A 24922-nucleotide genomic window follows, 5' to 3' on the forward strand; every position below is an offset into this window, starting at 1 on the left:
TAGAACACGTTGTCTATTCTTGCGCAAAGCTTCACGATGGACACCGATGGGTGTGGAGTTTACGAGGAGAACTAACGTTGACAGACTGCATTGATCATCGTCTTACGGTCCCAACTCCTGGCGTGATGGTACGGGGTACCAAAAGGTACGTAGCACGAACGCCTCTAGTGCTCATACCCAGTAGTTTGGACAGCAACCGTTACGTTCCTGACATGGCAAGGCAGTGCCGGCCCCCGTCTCCAACGTCTCTGAGACACTATCATTCAATAAAATAACTTATTCCATTGCCGATGATGACTTACCTCGACACACAGTTTGTTCCCCTGTTTCTCTGGCCAGCTTCTTCACCAGATACTTCACACTCTGAATACATCTACTGCTGGGCTGCCAAGAGAGTGGTACGCAACCACTCGGCAGCTACTAAGCCTTGCGTAGAGTTGAACCTGCTTGGAAAGACTTACAGGGTAGTTATAATTAAGCTTTCGCTACCTGAGAGTGTCCCCCTGAAAAATGAGTTATCGGAGGACAATGAAAATTTCTGGAAACATTCGTAAGGAAATGCGGAGGAGAACGAATAAACCATTGAAAAAGACACATTTTTATTTCCACATGAGAGGTTTCAAATACATGATCTTGGAGATTACACAGTTTGGAATGATCGGTCAATAAGTCGTTTTTCTCCAAATGTGTTACGGAGTGACCTCAAGACCAATGTGAGCTTGAGCTGTATATTGCATCAAAACCGTTATGTCCAAAGCATCTCTCTCCCGTAGATCAAGGAACACATGCTGGTGAAGCAGAAAACATTTATTTGTGCTGTTCACGCTGCATAACCTTCGTCCTTAGGATCACAGTTCCTCAACGAGAAAGGTACCAATAATGAAGTATGCGATGGCCGCTGTGGGCAAGCGGTTCTAGGCGCTTCAGTCTGGAACAGCGCGACCGCTACGACCGCAGGTTCGAATCCTGTCCTGGGAATGGATGTATGTGATGTCCTTAGCTTAGTTAGGTTTAACTAGTTCTAAGTTCTAGGGGACTGATGACGTCAGATGTAAAGTCCCATAGTGCTCAGAGCAATTTTTTAATGAAGTGTGCCAACACACAGAGACACATTCACTATGTAGGGAAACTTCATGCACGTTCGTTGACGGTGACGATCTCCAAATGCGACACTCTGAGTGTTCACTGCCTCAGTTAGCTCATCACTTAATAAAGTGTTCCAAGGTGGCCGCCCGGAGTGGCCGAGCCGTTCTAGGCGCTACAGTCTGGAACCGGGCGACCGCTACGGTCGCAGGTTCGAATCCTGCCTCGGGCATGGATTTGTGTGATGTCCTTAGGTTAGTTAGGTTTAAGTATTTCTAAGTCCAGGGGACTGATGACCTGAGAAGTTAAGTCCCATAGTGCTCAGTGCCATTTGAACCATTTGTTCCAAGGTCACATGACATCAGCTTTATCCCTTGCAAGTAACGTAACAGCAAAGTCTATTTGAATGTTTGTGTCACGGTGCAAAATTTGGAGAGTATTGTGGAGTTTGTACGGATACCATTTCACAGTTGTTCGCAACACTTTTCGAACGGTGGATCAAGGAATGTTCAGCTGTCGTGCACTGCTTGAAGACCGCACAAACCGTCAAGCATTCTCAGCCAGTGCCACAGTAACTTCTTCATCAATCTGTGGCGAAATTGGCAGTCAGCCTCTCTCAGAGAAATAAAGAGAAAAAAAAAAAAGAAGATTCATTGGCCGATCGTTCCAAACTGCGTAACCACCACTATCACCAGATTTGAACCCTCTCATGTAGAAATAAAAATGTGTTTCTTTCAACGGTTTATTCGTTATTTCTCTTCCTCAGGTCCTTAAAAATGCATACGCTAACTTTCATTGTCGTACGATAACTCGTTTTTCAGGGGGTTCTATCAAAATGCGAAACTTTAGTTATAACCGACCGTACCGGTATATGTTTCTGAAGCTCAGTTCGACTCGATGTTCAGTCAGGTTTAAGACATCGTTGCCCGTATACTAATTTTTGCACCCTATATACCCACATGTCAGTTTTACATTTCGTCATGAACTTTTACTACTGTACTGTCTATGCTCAAAATTTGTTATTTGCTATTCCCCCGATGAGCAGCAGAGTAGTTTTGGATTCGTGTAAGTGAAAAATTCCTTCTATGTGAGGCTGGTCCAATAACGGTGTATAATTGATTTTTGTGTAATGTTTACGTATTATTTTCCATTTTACTATTAAGTACCATGTGTGTTGGGCACACGCAAGCAGAGAGAGATCTTTCCTTGTTCCGTAAACGAAGTTTTATTTCTCGCGCGTGCTCTAGATTCCGTGTTGGCAAGTTACTTCACGTTAGCTGCTCAGTACGTTGACTGTCGAACTTTACTGTGTTTGTGACCAAAGGAGAACTTAGGTAACGGAGCAGAAATGCGTACACAAAAAGCCGCCCGCTCTCTCAATGGTGGAGTAGACGATGACTGTGAAAGACTTTTCAACATTAAATAAATGCTTTTCTATGCGGTATTTTATTATGTGTTCCACACATATAAGGTTTCGTAAATTAGCGGGCCAAGATGTTGATTGGAGTTTTTTTCCATGTTTCTTTGCGTAAATTCACACGCTGTTGCCACAATCGTACCCTAGCCACTTATTTCGTAACGGTTTAGGAATTTATTGTGTTGTGTGTTGTATTCGTAACTTCGTAGAGAGAAAATTTTTGGTAGGTTCGATGTTCTACGTAACACGTGATCAACAAAAAGTAGTAAAATTAATCTGAGTACCAAAGCCAGAACAAATAATACTGATAAATTGCAAATCAGGCTCGAACAGACAGAAAATATCTGTTACGTGGACAGACAGAAACCTTTAGCAATGCACATACATTGATTTTAAAATTTGATTACTGAACGTAGTTCCATAAAAGAGGTATAAATAAAATTTTTACCGAGCGCTCTCACATGGCTTCAATTAAGACAGGAAAATTGACTTTGCATTTACACTGAGTACATAACAGATTACCTGCTCATCCCGTATAATATTCCTAAATTAACAACAGTGGTCAAAATCAATAGACAGATAACAGTAACACAAAACAGTTTATCTGTGTAAGTTAGCGCAACCTGCAAACTCCTTTCAAATAAAACTAGAGTTAACCCTGAAGAACACAATATAAAGAATCTTACGGCACAGCGGGTAGCTCGGAATAGCAGCTCACACACATTAAAACGATCATGAAACAAAGTTATGTTACCCTTTCGATTTTACATTGAAGCAGCCCGCGGATCGATCAAGCTTTTTTTTTTATATTATCATATGTCCTTCGTTTCCAAACGCAGTGTCATGGGCGAACACACTGGGCACTACTATTAAAGGATCAGTTCTTCGAAATCTCGTGATTGCCTCCCATTACGACGTAGAAATTTGAAATTTGGCTCAAAGGTTCGTGCAACCTTTCTCTGTAATGAAGAAAATGCGTGACGCCCTGTGACGTTATTCTCCACTTCAACAAACAGCGAGTTGTCGATACATGCGAAGAAAAGGCCGGAGCTCAGAACTTAATGTGAGATGTAGGATAGTTTAACGATGTTACACTGGCACCAAATTTCCCCAAACTTCTACCCAACGCTACCGTGGGTGTGTCACATGTGAGAAGGTCGTCACGGTACGTCTTACCTACATTTAACCCCTTCTTTTGACAACTTCGCGATGGTATCTCAGAACGGCGACACCAAGCGATGAAATTACGGTATTTCCCTAAGCGTGGCCAAAGAAGACATTTCAGACACATTCTCTCTGAGAATCGACACGAAAGGGCCTCAGGGGGTGGCATAAAGGACGTCAATTAAAACACCCTTTTCCCTGGGGCGTTGACTTCCACACATCTAGCAATCGAAAACGACAACTTTCAATGCGATAAGCAATACAGTTATCCTTTCAGAGATAGCAGAGGAGCTGGAAGAGCAGCTGAACGGAATGGACAGTGTCTCGAAAGTCGGGTACAAGATGAACATCAACAAAAGCAAAACGAGGATAATGCAATGCAGTCGAATTAAATCCAGTGATGCTGAGGGAAACGGATTAGGAAATGAGATACTTAAAGTAAAAGATGACTTTTGGTATTTGATCAGCAAAACAGCTGATGATGATCGAAATAGAAAGGATATAAAATGTAGACTGCTAATGGCAAGAAAACCGTTTATCAAGAAGAGAAATTTCTTAACATCGAGTATAGATTTACGTGTCAGGAAGTCCTTTCTGAAAGTATTTATATAGAGTGTAGCTATGTATGGAAGTGAAACATGGACGTAAATAGTTTATACAAGAAGAGAATAGAAGCTTTCGTCGGGTGGTGCTACAGAAGAATGCTGAAGATTAGATGGGTATATCACGTAACTAATGAGGCGATACTGAGTAGAAGTGGGGAGAAGAAAAATTTGTGGCACAACTTCACTAGTAGAAGGGATCGGTTGGTAGGAAACGTTCTGAGGCATCAAGGGATCACCAATTTAGCATTGGAGGGCAGCGTGGAGGGTAAAAATCGTAGAGGGAGCCCAAGAGATGAATACACTAAGCAGATTCAGAAGGATGTAGGTTGCAGTAGTTACTCTTAGATGAAGAGGCTTGCGCAAGACAAAGTAGCGTGGATGGCTGCACCAAACCGGTCTCTGGACTGAAGACCACAACAACAAGAAGCAGCAAGAGCACGATGTTTTTGAGAATCTTTGACACTGCTCGCACTTCGAGGACAATTCAACCGTTCTGTAAGGACTTTTTGGGAGAGCAACCCCACGGAAAGTGATAGCAAGCCTCTGGAGCGCAGAGTGACTGCTACTTTTGCTATGGTATTCAGGGTAGAATCACTAAGGAATGTTCAAGGCTATTCGCCGAAATTTGAACGTTTTCCGAATATCAGGAAGTGGAAAAGAGGAATTTATCTTTTTCAGCCCTCCTGAGTCGTGGGAATCCGAAGCTTGGGGGTTAGGGGTGTAGAGGGGAACTGAAAACGCATAAATTTGCATTGCTGATAATGAAAACGTGACATTTACACTTGAACAAAACGGCAGAGGGACCCACAGATCGACAATACTCTCAGTGCCACTTACCCATCTTTACTGAGCACTTTAGAAATGTGCATATACAGATACCTCCCGTGACAGAGTCCTAGTCGCCTCCAGTCAGGCAGCCCCCTAGTACCCCTCCTCATTCCGCATACCTGCTGGGTCGAGCCTAAGCCCCAGTGTACACTGTCTGCAAACGCCTGTCTCCATGACGAGATGTCTCTGCACAGGTATATTTTAAAGTCCCCAACAATCATTTGTGTATTACTGAGGGTGCTGCAGCCAACCTGGGTGATCTATTAGATGAACCCTTTGCCGTTTTATTCAAGCAAGTGTCAACACCACGCCCTTCTTCCGACCCCCCCCCCCCCCAAAATCCACCACTCCAATCAGCGGAGGACGCGAAATAGTAAGGCTTATTAAGCATAAGCATCCTTTAGTGCTCAGTATCACGTTGAAATGTTGTCGAATGATTTTTTTAAGTCCATAGAGGTTCCACTCTGTATATCAGAACACAAAATTGCGGTCGCACTACGCTCCAAAGACGGGCGGTCACTTCAAGTTCGGATGCTGGCACACGATATCCTTAGAGGAGGGTTGAACCATCCAGCGGGTGTCAATAATATCAAAGGTTGTCAAGAACGTCGCCTTGTTGCTCATCGCACTGTCGTTTTCGCCCACGAGGTAGTTCTATTGACGCTCTTTATGCCACTACCTGAAGCCTTTACGTGTCGCTCGTGAGCGGCAGTGTGCAGAAGGATTTTTCCTCGGTCAGCCAAAAGTAAAATAATAATAAAAAAAAACAGCTTGACCTCTATGCTAGGTACCATGGTTCTAACTTACATCGCAGAGGCCTCAAGGAAAGGAGTGAAGTGTGGGAAGACGCGGTGTGACAAGTGCACAGTGGCATATGTCAGAAACGTAGTGGAATTTGGTGCCAATGTGACATCATTAATCCACTTCACACTTACATGAAATATGAGCTCTGGCCTATTTTCCGCATTCATGGACACCTTGCTGCTTTTTGCGTTTTCTAGATGGAGAACGACGTCACAGGGCACCATGCTTTTGCAATATTACAGAGGGAGTCTAAATCAGACCTCTGCGTCGCAATGAAAGACAATTGCAGGGTTTCGAAAACGTAATTCTGTAATTGTGCTTCGCAGTGTATATTCGAAGTGCTAGTAACCCTTCGTTGTGTCTTATCTGTACTGGAGTCTTGTTCATCATATATATTATCTACTTCCGCAACTTGGATCCCTTTTTGTTAAAATGGTCGTTGTGTCTGAAGATGAAATCTGTTTCGGCAAAAGAATGGATAAATATTGAGACTGAAGATGCGAAAGATTCAGTGACTACCTAGTCAGAACGAAACTACTTCATTGCAGGCTACAAAGCGTCGAAAAGCCTTTCGGAATGATGCGGTGTACGAACAAGAATGAAGGTAGGTTGCAGTCGTCCTCTAATTTGAAAAGGCTTCTAGGATGTTGTAGTCTGTTCCGGTACAGAAAGAAAGAGCAGATGGTATGGATTGTCTTTTGCCGTTAGAGGCATTGTCCAGCGCTTGTGTTTAACCCTTTCACCACAATTTGGATTTACGCGATCCAGGGCGGGTATTATAGAATAAGTTGGTACGTGCGGCATTTTATAGCTATCTGTTACTGACGCACTGGTAATTGGAAGCCTGCTGAAGGTTGCAGAAATCTTATAGTCACAAATAGCACTTGTAATTCTGCTGGTTCCCTCTGGTCGCTAGAATTAATTCACTCCTGCAGACAGGCAACCTAATGAAGAGATTTACAAAGAGGGCTGTTGCCACGCCTTCCTGGACAACTCGTATCAGAAAATTCCACGTGTGTATTTAAGTGCTTCAATATCATCCTTCATTCCGACCTGGTATGGATTCCAAACACTCGAGAATCACTCAAGAATAAGTCTCACCAGCGTCCTATATGCGGTCTCTTTTGCAGTGAACCACTCTTCCCCAAAATTCTCCCAGTCAACAGAAGTCGACCATTCGCCTTCCCTATCACAGTTCGCACATGCTCGTTCCATTTAATATCGCTTTGTAGCGCTACGCCCAGATATTTAATACTAATCGTAACACTGTATCCGAACATTACAGGTGTGTTCTCCCTACTCATATAGATTAACTTACCTTTTTCTACACTTAGAGCTAGCTACCATTCATCACACCAACCGGAAATTTAGTTTAAGTCGTCGTGTGTCTTCATACAGTGACTCAACTTCGTCGCCTTAACGTACACAACGACATCATCAGCAAACAACTCGAGATTGCTGCACATTCTGCCCGCCAAATCATTTATGTACATAGAGAAAAACAGCAGTCCTGTAGCACTTCTCTGAAGCACTCCTGACGATACCCTTGTCTCTGATGAACAAAAGAATGGCCTGAGCACTATGGGACTCAACATTTGAGGTCAGCAGTCCCCTAGAACTTAGAACTACTTAAACCTAACTAACCTAAGGACATCGCACAGTGCCGGCCGAAGTGGCCGTGCGGTTAAACGCGCTGCAGTCTGGAACCGCAAGACCGCTACGGTCGCAGGTTCGAATCCTGCCTCGGGCATGGATGTTTGTGATGTCCTTAGGTTAGTTAGGTTTAACTAGTTCTAAGTTCTAGGGGACTAATGATCTCAGCAGTTGAGTCCCATAGTGCTCAGAGCCATTTGAACCTTTTTTTTTTTTTTTTTTTTGACATCGCACACATCCACGCCCGAGGCAGGATTCGAACCTGCGACCGTAGCAGTCACGCGGTTCCGGACTGAAGTGCCTAGAGCCGCACGACCACCCTAAGGACATCGCACACATCCACGCCCGAGGCAGGATTCGGACCTGCGACCGTTACAGTCACGCGGTTCCGGACTGAGGTGCCTAGAGCCGCACGGCCACCGCGGCCGGCTCTGATGAACACTTGCCGTCCAGACCAACATACCAGGTTCTGTTACTTATGATGTCTGTGAGTCACTCAGATGGCTGCGAGTTTATTCAGTATGCTCGTACCTTCGTTAGCAGCCTGTCATGGGGCACCGTGTCAAACGATTTCCGGAAATATAGAAACTTGGAATCCGCCTCTTGCCGCTCATCCATTGTTCGCAAAATCTCATGCGAGAAAAGAGCAAGCTGAATTTTCACGGGCGATGCTTTCCAAAACCATGCTGATTCGTGGACACAGGCTTCTCTGTCTCAAGAGAGTTTGCTATATTCGAACTGAGGATATGTTCAAGGGTTCTGCAGCCTACCCAACTTGGGGATATTGGTCTGTAATTTAGCGAGTCTGTTCTTTTATCCTTCTTATGAACTGGTGTCACGCGTGCTTTTACCCAGTCGCTGCGAACTTTGGGCGAGACATTCACGATAAACGTAGCCTAGGTAAGTGGCCAATAGCAGAGTACTGTTTGTAAAACCTAAATGGGGTTCCATCCGGACCTGGTGATTTATTTACCTTCAGACCTTTGAAACACGTATGTTGTGTGGCGGCGATGGCGAGGCATTGCAGAGTCTCTGACCAGAGAGCCATTTATCGTGGCTACTCTGCGCTTGACCGCGCGAGTGTTGCGAGCAGTCTGTCAGTAGCAGTAGGCCAGTGTACTCTGTCAGTAGTAGTCGTGCAGTACAGTTGCGAGCAGTAGTGTGTGGGCAGACTCTGTCAGTAGTAGTCGTGCAGTACAGTTGTGTGTGAGGAGTCGGCGGGCGTCGACATGGCACTCTGGTCAAGATTCAGGATGAGGTATATTATTTTTAAATGCGCTCAGCTAATAATGTAAATTAACTGTAATTAATTTGTGCAACAACGGCCCCAACAATAATTTTGATTTCAAAGCAATATTTTTACCAAAAGAACTATTTAATTGAACGAACGATTTCCTTTCATTTCCTTTAAAGAAAAGTTTCAGTTAAATTTAAAAAAAAAATATATATATATATATTACTTGCAATGCATTTCCTCCAAGCCGTGGCCAACAATAAGAGCAGAAATTTGACATGCAGTTTCAATGAGGTAAGAAATTAATTATGATTTTTTTTGCACAGGGCCAAAGACCGATATTTTGGTTTAATTGAGTTTACATTGTCACTGAAGTCTCATTAGCATTGAATTGTTTTTCATTATTTTCGTGACAGCTTACACCTTGAGTCAGATTGCGATCTCATTTTCATTGTCATTAAATTTATTTGCTGGGAGCTTACATTAGGTTGTATTCTTGTTAACATTCAACTATTGTGTTTCAAAATTTCTCTGGGGAGCTTACACTTAGCTCAATGTCCATTAGCATTTAAAGTAATACCATTTAAATCTTTGTAGGGAGGTTACACTTGGCGACATCCAGTCCAGGATCGTATTTCGTTGAGAATCTTTTGAAAAGCAGTCAGATATCTGCTCCTATTTGCTTAGATATAATTAGAATTTGGCGCAACGCTTTTACTAATATTGTGACTTTCTTTCTACAGGTGAACGGCAATTGGTTGCTCTGTTGTATTTCTGTGTTGCTTTTGCATTTGTGCTTATTTGTTTTGTGAATAATTGACTATTGTAAAAATGCCGCGAAAGACTGTGAATAGTGTATCGCTAGGTATTATGAATGAAACTACCGACTCAAACTACTTTACCGATAGGACATGTGACACGCAGTGTAATGATAACAATCCTGCGTTTACTAACAATCAGTGCATTCCAACCACTAATGATGACTTTTGTCTTAATGATGAACAAACGAACTCGGTTATGTCCTCTGTTGATTTGACGACAATCGATGATGCGGGACGCTCTATTGTAATGAGCACTGCCCAGCCTAACACAACCGGTTTACTAAATTTACGTGATGAACACACAAATTTGTCTAACGAAAATGAACAGGATACACAAAGTACGACGGATTTATTTAATTCCGAAATAATGTCTGACAGTGTACATCCGGCTGACAAACCTTTTTGTGAATCTCAGAATGACCAAATGGTCACACAAAATGCGACAATTCCAGATCCACCATTAAACAGCACAGTGAATGGGGTAGAGAATGTTACATTGGGTCAAATTATGGCAATATTGCTACAAAATAAGGAAGATTCCAAACAACAGAGTGAAGATCTCAAACAACAACTTAGTGAACAGGTCAAACAAGATAACGAAAATCTCAAACAACACTTAAATGAAAAATTAGACAACAATTCAAACAAGTAAATGATAAATTAGACAACAGTTCCAAACAGCTAAATGAAAAATTAGACAACAGTTCCAAACAACTAAATGATAAATTAGACAACAGTTCCAAACAGCTAAATGATAAATTAGACAACAGTTCCAGACAGCTTAGTGAACAAATTAGAGCCGTTGCTGCGCAGTGCCATGACACTAAGGAACAGTTGCGCGTGGAAATTGAGGCTTGTTCAAAAAAAAGTAGCGAAGAAATTAGGTCTGTTGGTCAGGAATTAAGGGAAATGCAAACAGCCGCAACAGAAACACTTAGAGACGAAATTAACGGAGTCGCTAAACAATGCTCTGAAAAAGCTACACAATTACGGGACGAATTTAAAGCAATGACAGCAGAACTTTCGCGCACAATGAATGAAAAGATCGACGCGAAATTCGACCAACAGAACACTCAGATTGACGAACGCTTTAATCACCATATACAAAACAGTGATACGCGTTTCCGTAAATTTATTCAGGATCAAAACAAAGTAAAACGACAAGTAATGGAAACAATCACAGCACAGAGACAAGAAGACAAACGTAAAATGTTCGCGAAAGCGAAGACATATGCAGATAACAATATTGCTACAGTGTGCGACGAAATTAATTCCATCAAACAGTCGAACACAGAATTACGCGACGAAATTTCTGATCTTAAATCGAAAACAGACACATACACAACCGATTTTCAAACAGTGACCGACAGACTCGAACAATTAGAACTAACACAGGATTCCGATGTCGTCAAAACTGACGTTAAAAAACTGAACGAAACAACACGTAAATTGCAAAAACAGATTAATGCCTCTGACACTAAGTCTGATGGGCAGGTAAAAATACTGACTGAAAAATATGATGAATTGGCCAGTCGTATTGATGTTATAGAAAGTAGTAATGACAACAAATCAGACGATACTTCACCGGTTTCATTTAATCAAACACCTGAATTTAAAAATTTACAGCAGACAATTAATGAGATCGATTCGTCTAATAACACGTTACGTAGAAAGTTATCGAGTTTACAACAAGAGGTAACAGAGATGAAAAGTATTTCAGTTAATAACACATCACAGCAGACGCCACTTTGCGAACATCTGTCAGACTCGCGCAACGCGTATAATTTGGGCAATCTGCAGAGAGTACGGGACTTAGATTCAGAACGGACACAGACAAATAGATTCTCTTACAATACTGAACCTGTTCCATTACACAGAGACGATAATTTTGATTACAAACATTTTCTGTCAGTGAGAAAGTTTAAAGTGTTTAAAAACGACAGAACACAGATTCACCCACTGGATTGGATACAACAGTTTAGCTTTGCTTTTCCATCGACTTGGCCTGTTACGAATAAACTTGAATTTATTTGCAGCTTTTTGGAAGGCGAACCGGCAACTCGTATGAGACCGATCGCGAGGCAATGCTATTCAGTAGAAGAGTTTCAGAATGCTTTTCTGTCAGCGTATTGGTCGAAGACGACACAGCGCGGGATTAAAGATCAGTTAATTAGTTTGCCAAATTACGAGAACTCAAATTTTCCCAGTGTGACGCAATTTTTTGAGCACATGGTGCAACAAAACCAGTACCTAAGTGAACCGTACAGTGAATCCGCACTTATACAATTATGCATCTCTAAATTACCTCGGTCATTAAGGGTGTCACTTCTAACGGGCCAGCAAAAAGAAAACATTTCAGCATTCAGAGATCTTTTACAGCTTTTAGAAGTGCAGCAATCAGACTATTCTTTCGTAAACAAAAACTTCACATATAACAACCAAGGCCAACAAACGTACAGCAATTATGATCAGACGCGTAATTTTAATAGAAAAGGTAACAGACGCTTTAGGAACGACAACTACCAAAACTTTAAAAACAGCCAAAATTCTAACTATCAATATCGTCAAAATTTTCAGCAACAGGAACCACACTTTAGTAACAATAGAGGTGTTTCACAACAGCAACATCAAAACCAGCCGGTTAGCATACCTAACCAACAATGGAATGCACAAGGTCAACCTAACTTTAATGTTTCGCCGCGTGGACGTATAGTCCCAGATCCAACAAACAGTAACACACGGCAGCAAGGAAACAACTACGTACAGAGAAGACAGTATTTCAATTCCTATCGCAATACACCGTATAGGAATGACTATTACGACAGACGTAAGAATAATGAGAACAATTTTCAGCGTACATCTAACAACAGTCGGACATACCAACAGCAAAATTATACACAAGAACCTATTCTCATGAATGAACCCGACAGTAGGTATCATCCAGAGCGTAATACGTCTGTAAGAAGTAATAGAACTGTTCAAATAGTAGAAATGCCACAACATCCAGCTGAAAATAGTAACACATCAGATAGAATCGGACTAGATACTGTACAGGTCGCATCTTCCAATAATACAAGCACTACTTTAGACACGCAAAATGTTGTTCACGAAAATGTAATTACTTTTGACGATATCAGAGACACTCTCTTGCAGGAAAGACCATTTGTTCAGAAAACTATTTCACATCCTGTCATCGAAATTAAAATTGGTTCATCGAAATTTTCAGCAGTAATCGATTCCGGATCACCTATATCAGTAATAAATGAAGAAACTTTTAACGAGTGTAACAAAGAGAATACCTATCCGACATTACCTTTAGGCAAAATGAAAGTAAAAGGAGCAGTATCGAGTAAAGGTGTAGACGTTAAATTACAGACGCATTTATCATTTTGTATTGCAGGTCACACTTTTCACTCTAATTTTTGGATTGTTCCTTTATTGACAACAGATGTTATTTTAGGTACGAATTTTCTGGTACAACATGACGCAGTTATTGATTTTCAGAATTCTTATTTAATGTTGAAGGATGAAAATATACAATTTGCTTTAGAATTTCAGCACTCACTATCTGCGGAAGAGCAAACAATTAATCGCACAGAGGTCATTTCCGTGTCACGTAACATAGACGGTAATCCCACATTGTTCACGGATACGTACGTACATAACTACACTCCTGGAAATGGAAAAAAGAACACATTGACACCGGTGTGTCAGACCCACCATACTTGCTCCGGACACTGCGAGAGGGCTGTACAAGCAATGATCACACGCACGGCACAGCGGACACACCAGGAACCGCGGTGTTGGCCGTCGAATGGCGCTAGCTGCGCAGCATTTGTGCACCGCCGCCGTCAGTGTCAGCCAGTTTGCCGTGGCATACGGAGCTCCATCGCAGTCTTTAACACTGGTAGCATGCCGCGACAGCGTGGACGTGAACCGTATGTGCAGTTGACGGACTTTGAGCGAGGGCGTATAGTGGGCATGCGGGAGGCCGGGTGGACGTACCGCCGAATTGCTCAACACGTGGGGCGTGAGGTCTCCACACTACATCGATGTTGTCGCCAGTGGTCGGCGGAAGGTGCACCGTCGACCTGGGACCGGACCGCAGCGACGCACGGATGCACGCCAAGACCGTAGGATCCTACGCAGTGCCGTAGGGGACCGCACCGCCACTTCCCAGCAAATTAGGGACACTGTTGCTCCTGGGGTATCGGCGAGGACCATTCGCAACCGTCTCCATGAAGCTGGGCTACGGTCCCGCACACCGTTAGGCCGTCTTCCGCTCACGCCCCAACATCGTGCAGCCCGCCTCCAGTGGTGTCGCGACAGGCGTGAATGGAGGGACGAATGGAGACGTGTCGTCTTCAGCGATGAGAGTCGCTTCTGCCTTGGTGCCAATGATGGTCGTATGCGTGTTTGGCGCCGTGCAGGTGAGCGCCACAATCAGGACTGCATACGACCGAGGCACACAAGGCCAACACCCGGCATCATGGTGTGGGGAGCGATCTCCTACACTGGCCGTACACCACTGGTGATCGTCGAGGGGACACTGAATAGTGCACGGTACATCCAAACCGTCATCGAACCCATCGTTCTACCATTCCTAGACCGGCAAGGGAACTTGCTGTTCCAACAGGACAATGCACGTCCGCATGTATCCCGTGCCACCCAACGTGCTCTAGAAGGTGTAAGTCAAGTACCCCGGCCAGCAAGATCTCCGGATCTGTCCCCCATTGAGCATGTTTGGGACTGGATGAAGTGTCGTCTCACGCGGTCTGCACGTCCAGCACGAACGCTGGTCCAACTGAGGCGCCAGGTGGAAATGGCATGGCAAGCCGTTCCACAGGACTACATCCAGCATCTCTACGATCGTCTCCATGGGAGAATAGCAGCCTGCATTGCTGCGAAAGGTGGATATACACTGTACTAGTGCCGACATTGTGCATGCTCTGTTGCCTGTGTCTATGTGCCTGTGGTTCTGTCAGTGTGATCATGTGATGTATCTGACCCCAGGAATGTGTCAATAAAGTTTCCCCTTCCTGGGACAATGAATTCACGGTGTTCTTATTTCAATTTCCAGGAGTGTATAATACTCTAGACGAAGCTGACTACGACGTAATACAGATGATTTCCGATAAAGTTAAACAAAGCAGTGCAACTACAGACGACGAAGGAACGCAATTACACAAAATTCTTTTACAGCAAGCTCCAGTTTTTGACAACATTCCTGGTACTATGTCCGGTTTTATGTATGAATTTCAAGTGAAACAGCACGACACATTTAAAGCAAAGCATTATCCCATTCCATATATCCACAGAGAAGAGGTTAAAAAAGAGTTGCAGGATATGCTTGACCAAGGAATTATAGAACCGGCAGTTAGCCCGTACATAAACCCGCTACATATTGTTAAGAAAAAAGATGGCTCACTTCGCCTTGTACTTGATTCACGTCACATTAATGACATTATTATTAATGAAACAGATCGACCACAGACTTTAGAGGAACTTTTACAGAAATTTCATGGTACTGCTATTTATTCTACATTAGATTTGAAATCGGGATTTTGGCAAATTCAACTTCACCCGAATTACAGAAAATACACAGCCTTTCTTTGTTTTGGCGACTGTTATCAATTTTGCAAATTACCATTCGGCTTAACTATTTCTTCAGCAGCCTTTATTCGCGGTTTGAACACTATACTTCCGACAGAACTTAAAGACAGAATTACGACGTACGTAGACGATACTCTTATTGCAGAAGCTAACTGGTCTGAACACAATATGATTCTTGAACAACTGTTGCAAACTTTCCATGCACAAGGACTCACAGTTAATCTTAGTAAATCGCACTTTGGCAAAACTTCTATAAAATTTCTTGGACACGTAATTTCAGCAGAAGGCATTGCGCTTGATCCGGAAAAACTTCAAGCTTTACGTGACATTACTGTTCCTACAACGAAAAAACAATTACGCAGTTTTTTGGGTTTAATTAACTTTTTTCGTAAATTTATTCATCATTCTGCTTTAGATGCGCCTAGATTATGCCAATTAACGGGTAAAAACAGTATTTGGTCATGGGATAAGCAAGCACACTCTGAATTCGTGAACCTGAAACATGCTCTGTTGAATGCTCCACTTTTATCGCACGCAGATCTTACTAGAAATTTTTCCATTGCCACCGACAGTTCTAACACCGCTTTAGGCGTACATATTTTCCAGAAAATTGAAGAAGATGGTTCAACAGTAATTAAAAACATCGCATTTGCAAGTCGCATTTTGTCACCTGCTGGACGAAATTACTCCGTTACAGAATTGGAAACATTATGTGTTGTATGGGCTTTCACGAGATTTAGACACTTTCTTTATGGCAGACACACCACCGTTTACACAGACCACAGAGCGATACAATTTTTACTTTCGGCTAAATTCACTCACAACAGATTAAGCAGATGGAAACTTTATTTACAGGAATTTAATTTTACAATAGTTCACATTCCCGGCACACAAAATGTTATAGCAGACGCACTATCTCGTTCTCTCTGCAACAATCAGCAAGACGTCGCAACCAACTTCTGTAAAGCAAATTTCAGCGTAATGTACATTCAACAAGTTGCATTTGAAAATTTTATTTCATCGTCATTACAGGACATAGCAAAAGAGCAAAGTAAAGACAATGTGTGGAAAGAAATTAAACACCTTTGGCAAGATAGGAATAATGTTACGATTAGAAACCATTACACAGTACGCAATGACATTCTGTTTCGCCGCTCTCATCCTCACAGCAACAACTGGTTATTATGCATTCCTGACGAACTGGTTAACAAATTAATCTGGTACACTCATTTAAGTTACGCACATTACGGAGCACGAAAATGTTTTCTTATACTGAGACAGAACTGTTATTTCACCAACATGGAAAAACGTATACGACGAGTTTTAGCGTCTTGTAAAATTTGCCAGAAAGCTAAGGCAGACACCACTTCACATATTCCTCCATTATATCCCATTATACCTGTTAAATTAAGACATATGGCCGCTGTAGACATTTTTGGTCCAATTCCGAGAACTACCAGAGGTTTTTGCTACATCTTTGTCGCTGTTGAGCTCACTTCAAAATTTGTTACTTTCACTCCGTTAGGCAAAGCTACTGCTGAAGCTGTTTCGAAAGCATTTGTAAAACATTTTCTATTTCATGTAGGGCATGTGATGAGAGTAATTTCTGATAATGGATCACAATTTCGTTCTGCTACATGGACACGTATGTTACGAGCTAGAAACATTTCTCCGATCTATATATCCAAGTACCATGCTTCTTCGAACCCCTGTGAACGATTAATGAAAGAAATTGGTAAACTGTGTAGAATATATTGCCACAAAAGACACATTAATTGGGATACACACATGCTCTCATTCCAAGATGTAATTAATTCCATTCCAAATGAATCCACTATGCTATCTCCGTCTGTTATACTGAAAAACGTTGAACCACCAAACAAAATTAAAGAATTAGTATACTTCCCTAAATGTCGTGGCCTACGTCACCATGAAATAATTAACATTGCGCTGAACAACATCAAACGTGCCGCAGAACGCCGGAGAAGACAGCAAAAACGGGTTTGTACACGCCGCGACTTTCACGTTGGACAGAAGATATTAGTGCGTACACACTATTTATCCAGCAGAATAAAAGGTAAGTGCAGTAAATTTGAACTTCTATACGCAGGACCATATCGGATTCGCAGCATTCCTCATCCCAATGTGGTACACGTCGAAACTTTGAGAACCAGAAAATCGAAACGCAACCACCATTGGTCAAATATTAAACCCTTTATTGAATGAAGACACTGTATGATTCAACACACTATGATGCCATTTACTAATGCAATTATATTCACATGACTAATTATTGATGATTATCGTATTTTTCTTGGCAAGTGCCCGGCGAGGTAAGGTTAGCAGGTCGCTTTTCTTGTCGTTACACATCAGACCGTGCATATTTTTCCAGATGAACTTACGTATTTTATGAATAATTATGCAATTCTATGTAATGACGTATTAATTTTATCAAATTCTCTCTCCATTAAAGTCTTCAATTCTCGCCTCTATTAACTACACTACATACAAGCTGAACACAACGAACGTCACATTTTGTCTTTTTATGTGTGATTGTTTTCATGTTTTGTTTATATGCACTGTGAAATAGTTAAGGTATAACACACCAGTTGATTTTGACATTCTTTTTGCCCTATGACATCTCAAGATCGTGACTGTTTTACATTTTTTTTTTTTTTTTTTTTATTTTTGCCGCTGCATTGTGATATTCTGTGTACATTTTTGCATCTGAACCCTGTCAATGTCTTTGACATATTACGTTTTCTGTCATGTTATGTTGTATACTTAATTATGTTACCATAAACCAGTCATTATTTAATGGGTATATGATTTAAATGCAAGGCATTAATCTCTGTTCATCAATTTCAGAAAGAAATGATGCGTGTAAGAAATAAATTCAACAGAAATGGGAATTTCACCTACGGAATAAACGAAAGGAGATGCAATAACGTTATGAGGAAGAGTAAATGGATCAGGATTAACAAGCATTAACAAGAATATACTATACTCATCGTAGAATAGCAGTCTTAACTAATTTTTCTTTCAGAATACAAGGATTGATGCAGGCTGCCAGACAGAACTACACATCTTAGTTTTAGTGATGAAATATGCTAGAGATATGGAATAGTTGTGTAATGAGTAATGAAGTGATTTTTTTGCAGATGATAATGAATGCTAATGAATAATGATGAAGAATATGCTGCTATGAATAATTAAGTTTTTCTTTACAGGTGATGATGATAATGGAGTTTTTGATGATATGGATAATGAAGTTTTTTTCTTTGCAGATGAGGATAATGTTGAAGTTATATTTAGGCTATGTAGTTATTTAAGTATTTGTTGCAGTTCGATTTGACAGCAGGTGTTATATTGCACAGTATAATGACTGAAGGTTTTGGAAAGGACAGCTATGGAACACATTTTTTACACACATTTCACTACCTGTTAATTCGAAGTTCACTACTTTTCAGCATAAAATGCATTTCTCTTTTCAGCTTAATAATCCATTTTTATATATTTTTTGCAGGAGAAATTATTTATGAGATTAATGTGCTATAAGCATTTGTTCATTAAATCTATGAATGTGGTTACATATACTCTACTTGTTTCATAATCTTGCCACAGCTGACTTATGACGAATGACGTTACACACTTTTCATTTATACTAATAACCCAGAAGCAAATTCTTCTCTCTTGCTTTCCCCTATAATTACCCTAAGCAATGCATTGCTAACAAAAAAATGTATTACCAGTCCCAAATAATGTTACTAGTTTAAGAGAGTTCTGAATAATACTGATCAGCTCTGAATAGTATGTCACTTCAGTAATGACTTCTTAATGATACAAAAAAAAAAAAAATAATAATGCTTTGTAACTGGCTAATAACTGCCACTATTTATTGTAATGAGACTACTTATAATGCCCATGATTATTAATGCTATGACTGTAATTAACTGATTTTTAGTCATGACTTCTTAATGGTGTGTATCACCAGTTTCAAATAATGCTACTCATTTAAGAGAGTTCTGAATAATACTGAATGATGAACAATGTTTTATAATATTCAATACTTACTGGCCACTGAGTGCCAATAATTAATATAACTAAATGAATTATGACTTTTCATATTTTGCTAACTGGCCACTGAGTGCCAATAATTAATGTCACTAAAAGAATTATGTTATTAATTATGCCATTAATTAGCTCCTGTTTTCAATGATGTTTTTTCATGTTTTGGTACCTGGCCAATGAGTGCCAATAATTTGTATCACTCAATGTATTATGTTAATGCTAGGCCAATAATTGACTTTTTTTTCAATGAAGACTTCTGATGAACATTATTCTGTCATACTAAATATGCTTTGTAACTGGCCAAGGACTGCCACTGTTTATTGTAATACGATTACCCATGATGCCAATAATTTAATTTTATGAACATTATTCTGTAATACTACATACTTGGTACAGAAATGTTCAATAACTGGGCTATGAATGCCGCAAACTACTACTGTAATTCTCAATGAAGCCTATTATGTGACTTAATGTCCTTCCACTACTGACCTAACTACCCTGGATTACTGCAATATCCATTTTGTCCTGTCTATCCTAGTGATCATGGAGCACTATATTTGGTTTTGCACTAATTCTACGTTGGTGTGCCTTGTAAGAGCGGGGTGTAGACACGACATGCTGTCCACCACCGTGAGCGATGGAGACGTTATTATGGTCCCACTGTTTGGTGTACCTAATGTACTGCCAAAATGAAAACATGGAACATTACTACGACAGTTCAGTGTTTTGGCTACGCTGATAAATTCTGATGGGAAAAGAACTTCAAATTGTGTCACTTGGTGTTGCACTTCTGTGGAAAGATATGGACTTTCAGAACAGCTGTGTGCAATCTAAAGTGCTACAACCATGATGCAATCCTTCCCTTTCCTATCCTAATAGTGAAGATCATTTTTTTTGGCTAACATCATTTATGTTCATGGGATATACATTTTTTCGATTTGCTGAACTCCAATGCGAGTACACTTATGTCACTTGTCGACATGATTTTTTTTGCCATTATGTTTATTTGTTGTGAAAATGCTAAAGACATTTTTTCGATTTATTCTGAAGTACAGTATATGTGCACTCTTGTGTTTTTTATTGTATATACATTTTTATTTTGATGATATGTTCTGAACTACAGTGCATGTGCACTTATGTTATGTGTTAATATGTTTTCTACTGAACTTTTCTCATTTTTCAATATGATTTGTACTCATTCTGTATGTTCAATACTTCAGTGCGTATGCACTTATGTCATTTGTTACTCATTGTATATACATTTCGTCATTTGCTGATATGTTCTGAACTGCAGTGCATGTGCACTCATGTCACTTGTCAACATGATTTTTTGCCATTCTATTTATTTGCTCTGAAAATGCTCAAGAATTTTTTAGTGCGTGCGCACGTTATTATCCATCAAATAATTTGTATATACATTTTTCTGATTTGCTACTATGTTTTGTACTCACATTTTGTCTTTGTCTGAAATGTTTTGTACTCGGTGCATGTGCACAACATGTACTACATCTAAATATTCTGTAAATTGTAGAAGTTCATTAAATAAAGAAAAAATTTTGCCGCGCTTGGCAAGTCCAAATGACTCACCATCGCTGCCAAATTTTTGCCCCCCCAGTGGAGGGTTATGAAACACGTATGTTGTGTGGCGGCGATGGCGAGGCATTGCAGAGTCTCTGACCAGAGAGCCATTTATCGTGGCTAGTCTGCGCTTGACCACGCGAGTGTTGCGAGCAGTCTGTCAGTAGCAGTAGGCCAGTGTACTCTGTCAGTAGTAGTCGTGCAGTACAGTTGCGAGCAGTAGTGTGTGGGCAGACTCTGTCAGTAGTAGTCGTGCAGTACAGTTGTGTGTGAGGAGTCGGCGGGCGTCGACATGGCACTCTGGTCAAGATTCAGGATGAGGTATATTATTTTTAAATGCGCTCAGCTAATAATGTAAATTAACTGTAAATAATTTGTGCAACAATCGCCCCAATAATAATTTTGATTTCAAAGCAATATTTTTAACAAAAGAACTATTTAATTGAACGAACGATTTCCTTCCATTTCCTTTAAAGAAAAGTTTCAGTTAAATTTCAAAAAAAAAAAAAAAAAAAAAAATATTACTTGCAATGCATTTCCTCCAAGCCGTGGCCAACAATAAGAGCAGAAATTTGACATGCAGTTTCAATGGGGTAAGAAATTAATTATGATTTTTTTTGCACAGGGCCAAAGGCCGATATTTTGGTTTAATTGAGTTTACATTGTCACTGAAGTCTCATTAGCATTGAATTGTTTTTCACTATTTTCGTGACGGCTTACACCTTGAGTCAGATTGCGATTCTCATTTTTATTGTCATTAAATTTATTTGCTGGGAGCTTACGTTAAGTTGTATTCTTGTTAACATTCAACTATTGTGTTTCAAAATTTCTCTGGGGAGCTTACACTTAGCTCAATGTCCATTAGCATTTAAAGTAATACCATTTAAATTTTTGTGGGGAGGTTACACCTTTCATCTACATCTACATCTACATCTACATCCATACTCCGCAAGCCACGTGACGGTGTGTGGCGGAGGGTACCCTGAGTACCTCTATCGGTTCTCCCTTCTATTCCAGTCTCGTATTGCTCGTGGAAAGAAGAATTGTCGGTATGCTTCTCTGTGGGCTCTAGTCTCTCTGATTTTATCCTCATGGTCTCTTCGCGAGATATACGTAGGAGGGAGCAATATACTGCTTGACTCTTCGGTGAAGGTATGTTCTCGAAACTTTAACAAAAGCCCGTACCGAGCTAATGAGCGTCTCTCCTGCAGAGTCTTCCACTGGAGTTTATCTATCATCTCCATTGTTTCAGTACGCCAGGCATGCTTGCTTATAACTATGTCATCCATACTGCAGTCTCTCCGATGGGCAAATGACGGTATGTTTGTACGATTCTCCTGTGCGAATGATTTCTTGAACGTGAGATTTAAAGATTCGGCTTTCGCATTGCTACAGTGTTTTCAACTGCCACAGCAGACTGGTCAACAAGGGACTCAATGAAAGACCTTGACCCGCTTAGCTATTTTACATAAGACCATAACTTTCACGGGTTCTCTGTCAGAGCTTCTACTAAGGTGTGACGGTGGTAGTTGTTGTATGCTTCCAGCATGGATCTTTTCACAGACGTACGAATCTCTACTAACCTTCGCTTCCCATCATTTGTGCGTTCTCTTTTCAATCTAGAATGCAACAGCCTCTGCTTCCTCAGCATCATTCGAATTTCAGTATTAAACAATGGTGTTTTTTTTTTCTATCCGTCGCCCCTCTCCAGAATATGATTTACAGTCTGCTTACATTTTGCCCATCATTCCTCTACGTCCACCATACTGGAGCTAAATGACGTCTATTTAATCTTATAAACTTACGCAAGTAAACGTGTGATGATGGACGTCATTTCACACTCACGTAGCGTAACACACTATTGTTAAAGCTGTAACGTGTATGGTGTACTATCCATTTAAAACTGTCTGAAAGTATGCGTGTAAAATAATCACTGCTATGAAGGACACAGCACAGCATGAGAGGGATTTCTCTCATCTCAGCTAATTCGTCTCTGCTGAGAGTGTCTCCCGCTGTTGTTTTCGGATGCAGTAACGAGGGAAAAGGCATAATAAGGCTGTGAGGCGAGGATCTGGTATTGTGGCGGCTGCGCACAGTGGATGCAGCGTCGCCTGGCGGGCGCGCCGGCGGCAGAAGGCGTCGCGGGTAATGAGTGCCGCAGCCCACTCGCTGCGTCCGCGGAGCGCCACGTGCCGTTGTCTGGGGCGCCAGGCGGCCGCGCTCCCCCTGGTGGCTGCGGACGCTGCAGAACAATGCCACGCCGCTGCAGCTAATCAGCGGTCGGCCGTAGCCCCGTCCTCTCCAGCGGGCACGCCTATGGCGTCACAACTCTGACGCGTCCTCGAGCGGGACAGCGCAGCGGTTAACACACTGGACTCACATTCTGGAGGACGACGATTCTAACTCGCGTCCAGCCATCTTGATTTGAGTTTTCCGTGATCTCCCTAAATCGCTTAAGGAAAATGCCGGGAAGGATCCTTTGAAACGACGCGGCCGATTTCCTTCTCCGTCCTTTCCTAATCCGTGGCAATGGACTTGCCACAGTGGATACACCGGTTCCCGTGAGATCACCGAAGTTAAACGCAGCCGGGCGTGGTCGGCACTTGGGTGGGTGACCATCCAGACCGCCATGCGCTGTTGCCATTTTTCGGGATGCACTCAGCCTCGTGATGCCAATTGAGGAGCTACTCGACCGAATAGTAGCGGCTTCGGTCAAGAATACCATCATTACGACCGGTAGAGCGGTGTGCTGACTCCACGCCCCTCCTATCCGCACCCTCCACTGAGGATGTCACGGCGGTCGGATGGTCCCGGTAGGCCTCTCGTTGCCTGAAGACGAAGTGTCCCTTCCTAATCCGAGCTTTTGCTCCGTCTCTAATGACTTCGATGTCGATGGGACGTTCAACACTAATCTTCTCCTCTGACGCGTCCGATTCCGTGTCATTCCCCACACATAGCGACAGCCTGTGGAAACTGGGAATTTAAAAACTGCTCGGAACCTTCAAATTGTCCTCGACACTGGTGGGAAATGTCTCCTACCTGAGTACATCTTGCTGGACGCTGTGGCCTAGCGGTTCTAGGCGCTTCAGTCCGGAACCGCGCTGCTGCTACGGTCGCAGGCTCGAATCCTGCATCGAGAATGGATGTGTGTGGTGTCCTTAGGTTAATTAGGTTTAAGTAATTCTAAGTCTAGGGGACTGACGACCTCAGATGTTAAGTGCCATAGTGCTCAGAGCAATTTGATTAATTTTTAGCACATCTGATTGCATCTAGGCTGTCCACCATGCACATGACCAAACTGCAATCAGTGGAAGCTGACTGAAAACGTCACAATTACGTCAAAGACGTTAGCAGGCGAGGAGCTGGGAGCGGAAAGGTGCAGGGCCACAAGAAACATAAAACATAACACGTCACCCAGAAAAGATAAATTAATGTTATTTAATATCGGGTGCAAGCTATTGCGAATTTTATTCGTAACACGCGAAACCTGACAAGGTGGAATTAATTCAGTTTTTATTAAGAACCAAAAAATACGCAGTAAACGTTAAGTATTTCAGTTTTGATCAGCACTAATCTGAGATTTCAAATCATGAACTTGCTTAGAACTTCACCCCAGTAAGGCTGTTTGTCTCAAAATAAACTCTGCAAAGCAGAATATGGAAGCAGGACTACTAGAACAGCGCTGCGACATTTTTTTTTTTTTTTTGTTTATGGTAAAGATATAAGGGACAGGGTGTTTCGGCAACAATAAACACAAACAAAAAGACAACCAAAGAAACACAAATTCTATAAAACGCTAGCTGTTTCCGTGATACTTCACGAATCTGAAGCGAGGATACAAACAAGGAAAACATAAATCTAATAGTGACGTCTGAAACGAAATTCCTAAGATCAGTTATAAGATGTAAATTACAAAAATTGATTAAGAAACGAAAACATTAAAAATGAGTTTAAAGTATTTGCAAAACAGACAAAATCAGCACACAGAAGTAGAAACGGAAGCAACATGTAGAGAGAATGCATTTAAGCAGATATCCCAAAAAAGGTTTGC

General features: G+C 41.5%; 1 protein-coding gene across 1 annotated transcript in view; it reads left to right on the forward strand.

Annotated features, from left to right (window-relative positions):
• Positions 1–23144, forward strand: part of LOC124583871 (actin cytoskeleton-regulatory complex protein PAN1-like) — a 136493-nt gene extending 113349 nt beyond the window's left edge. Inside the window, exon 4 of the mRNA XM_047131344.1 lies at positions 22968–23144. Coding sequence (XP_046987300.1) covers positions 22968–23144 — 177 coding nt within the window. The remainder of the gene's footprint in view (positions 1–22967) is intronic.
• The last annotated feature ends 1778 nt before the right edge of the window (positions 23145–24922 follow it).

This window comes from Schistocerca americana, chromosome 1 (genome assembly GCF_021461395.2).
Source record: "Schistocerca americana isolate TAMUIC-IGC-003095 chromosome 1, iqSchAmer2.1, whole genome shotgun sequence".
Lineage (NCBI taxonomy): Eukaryota > Metazoa > Arthropoda > Insecta > Orthoptera > Acrididae > Schistocerca > Schistocerca americana.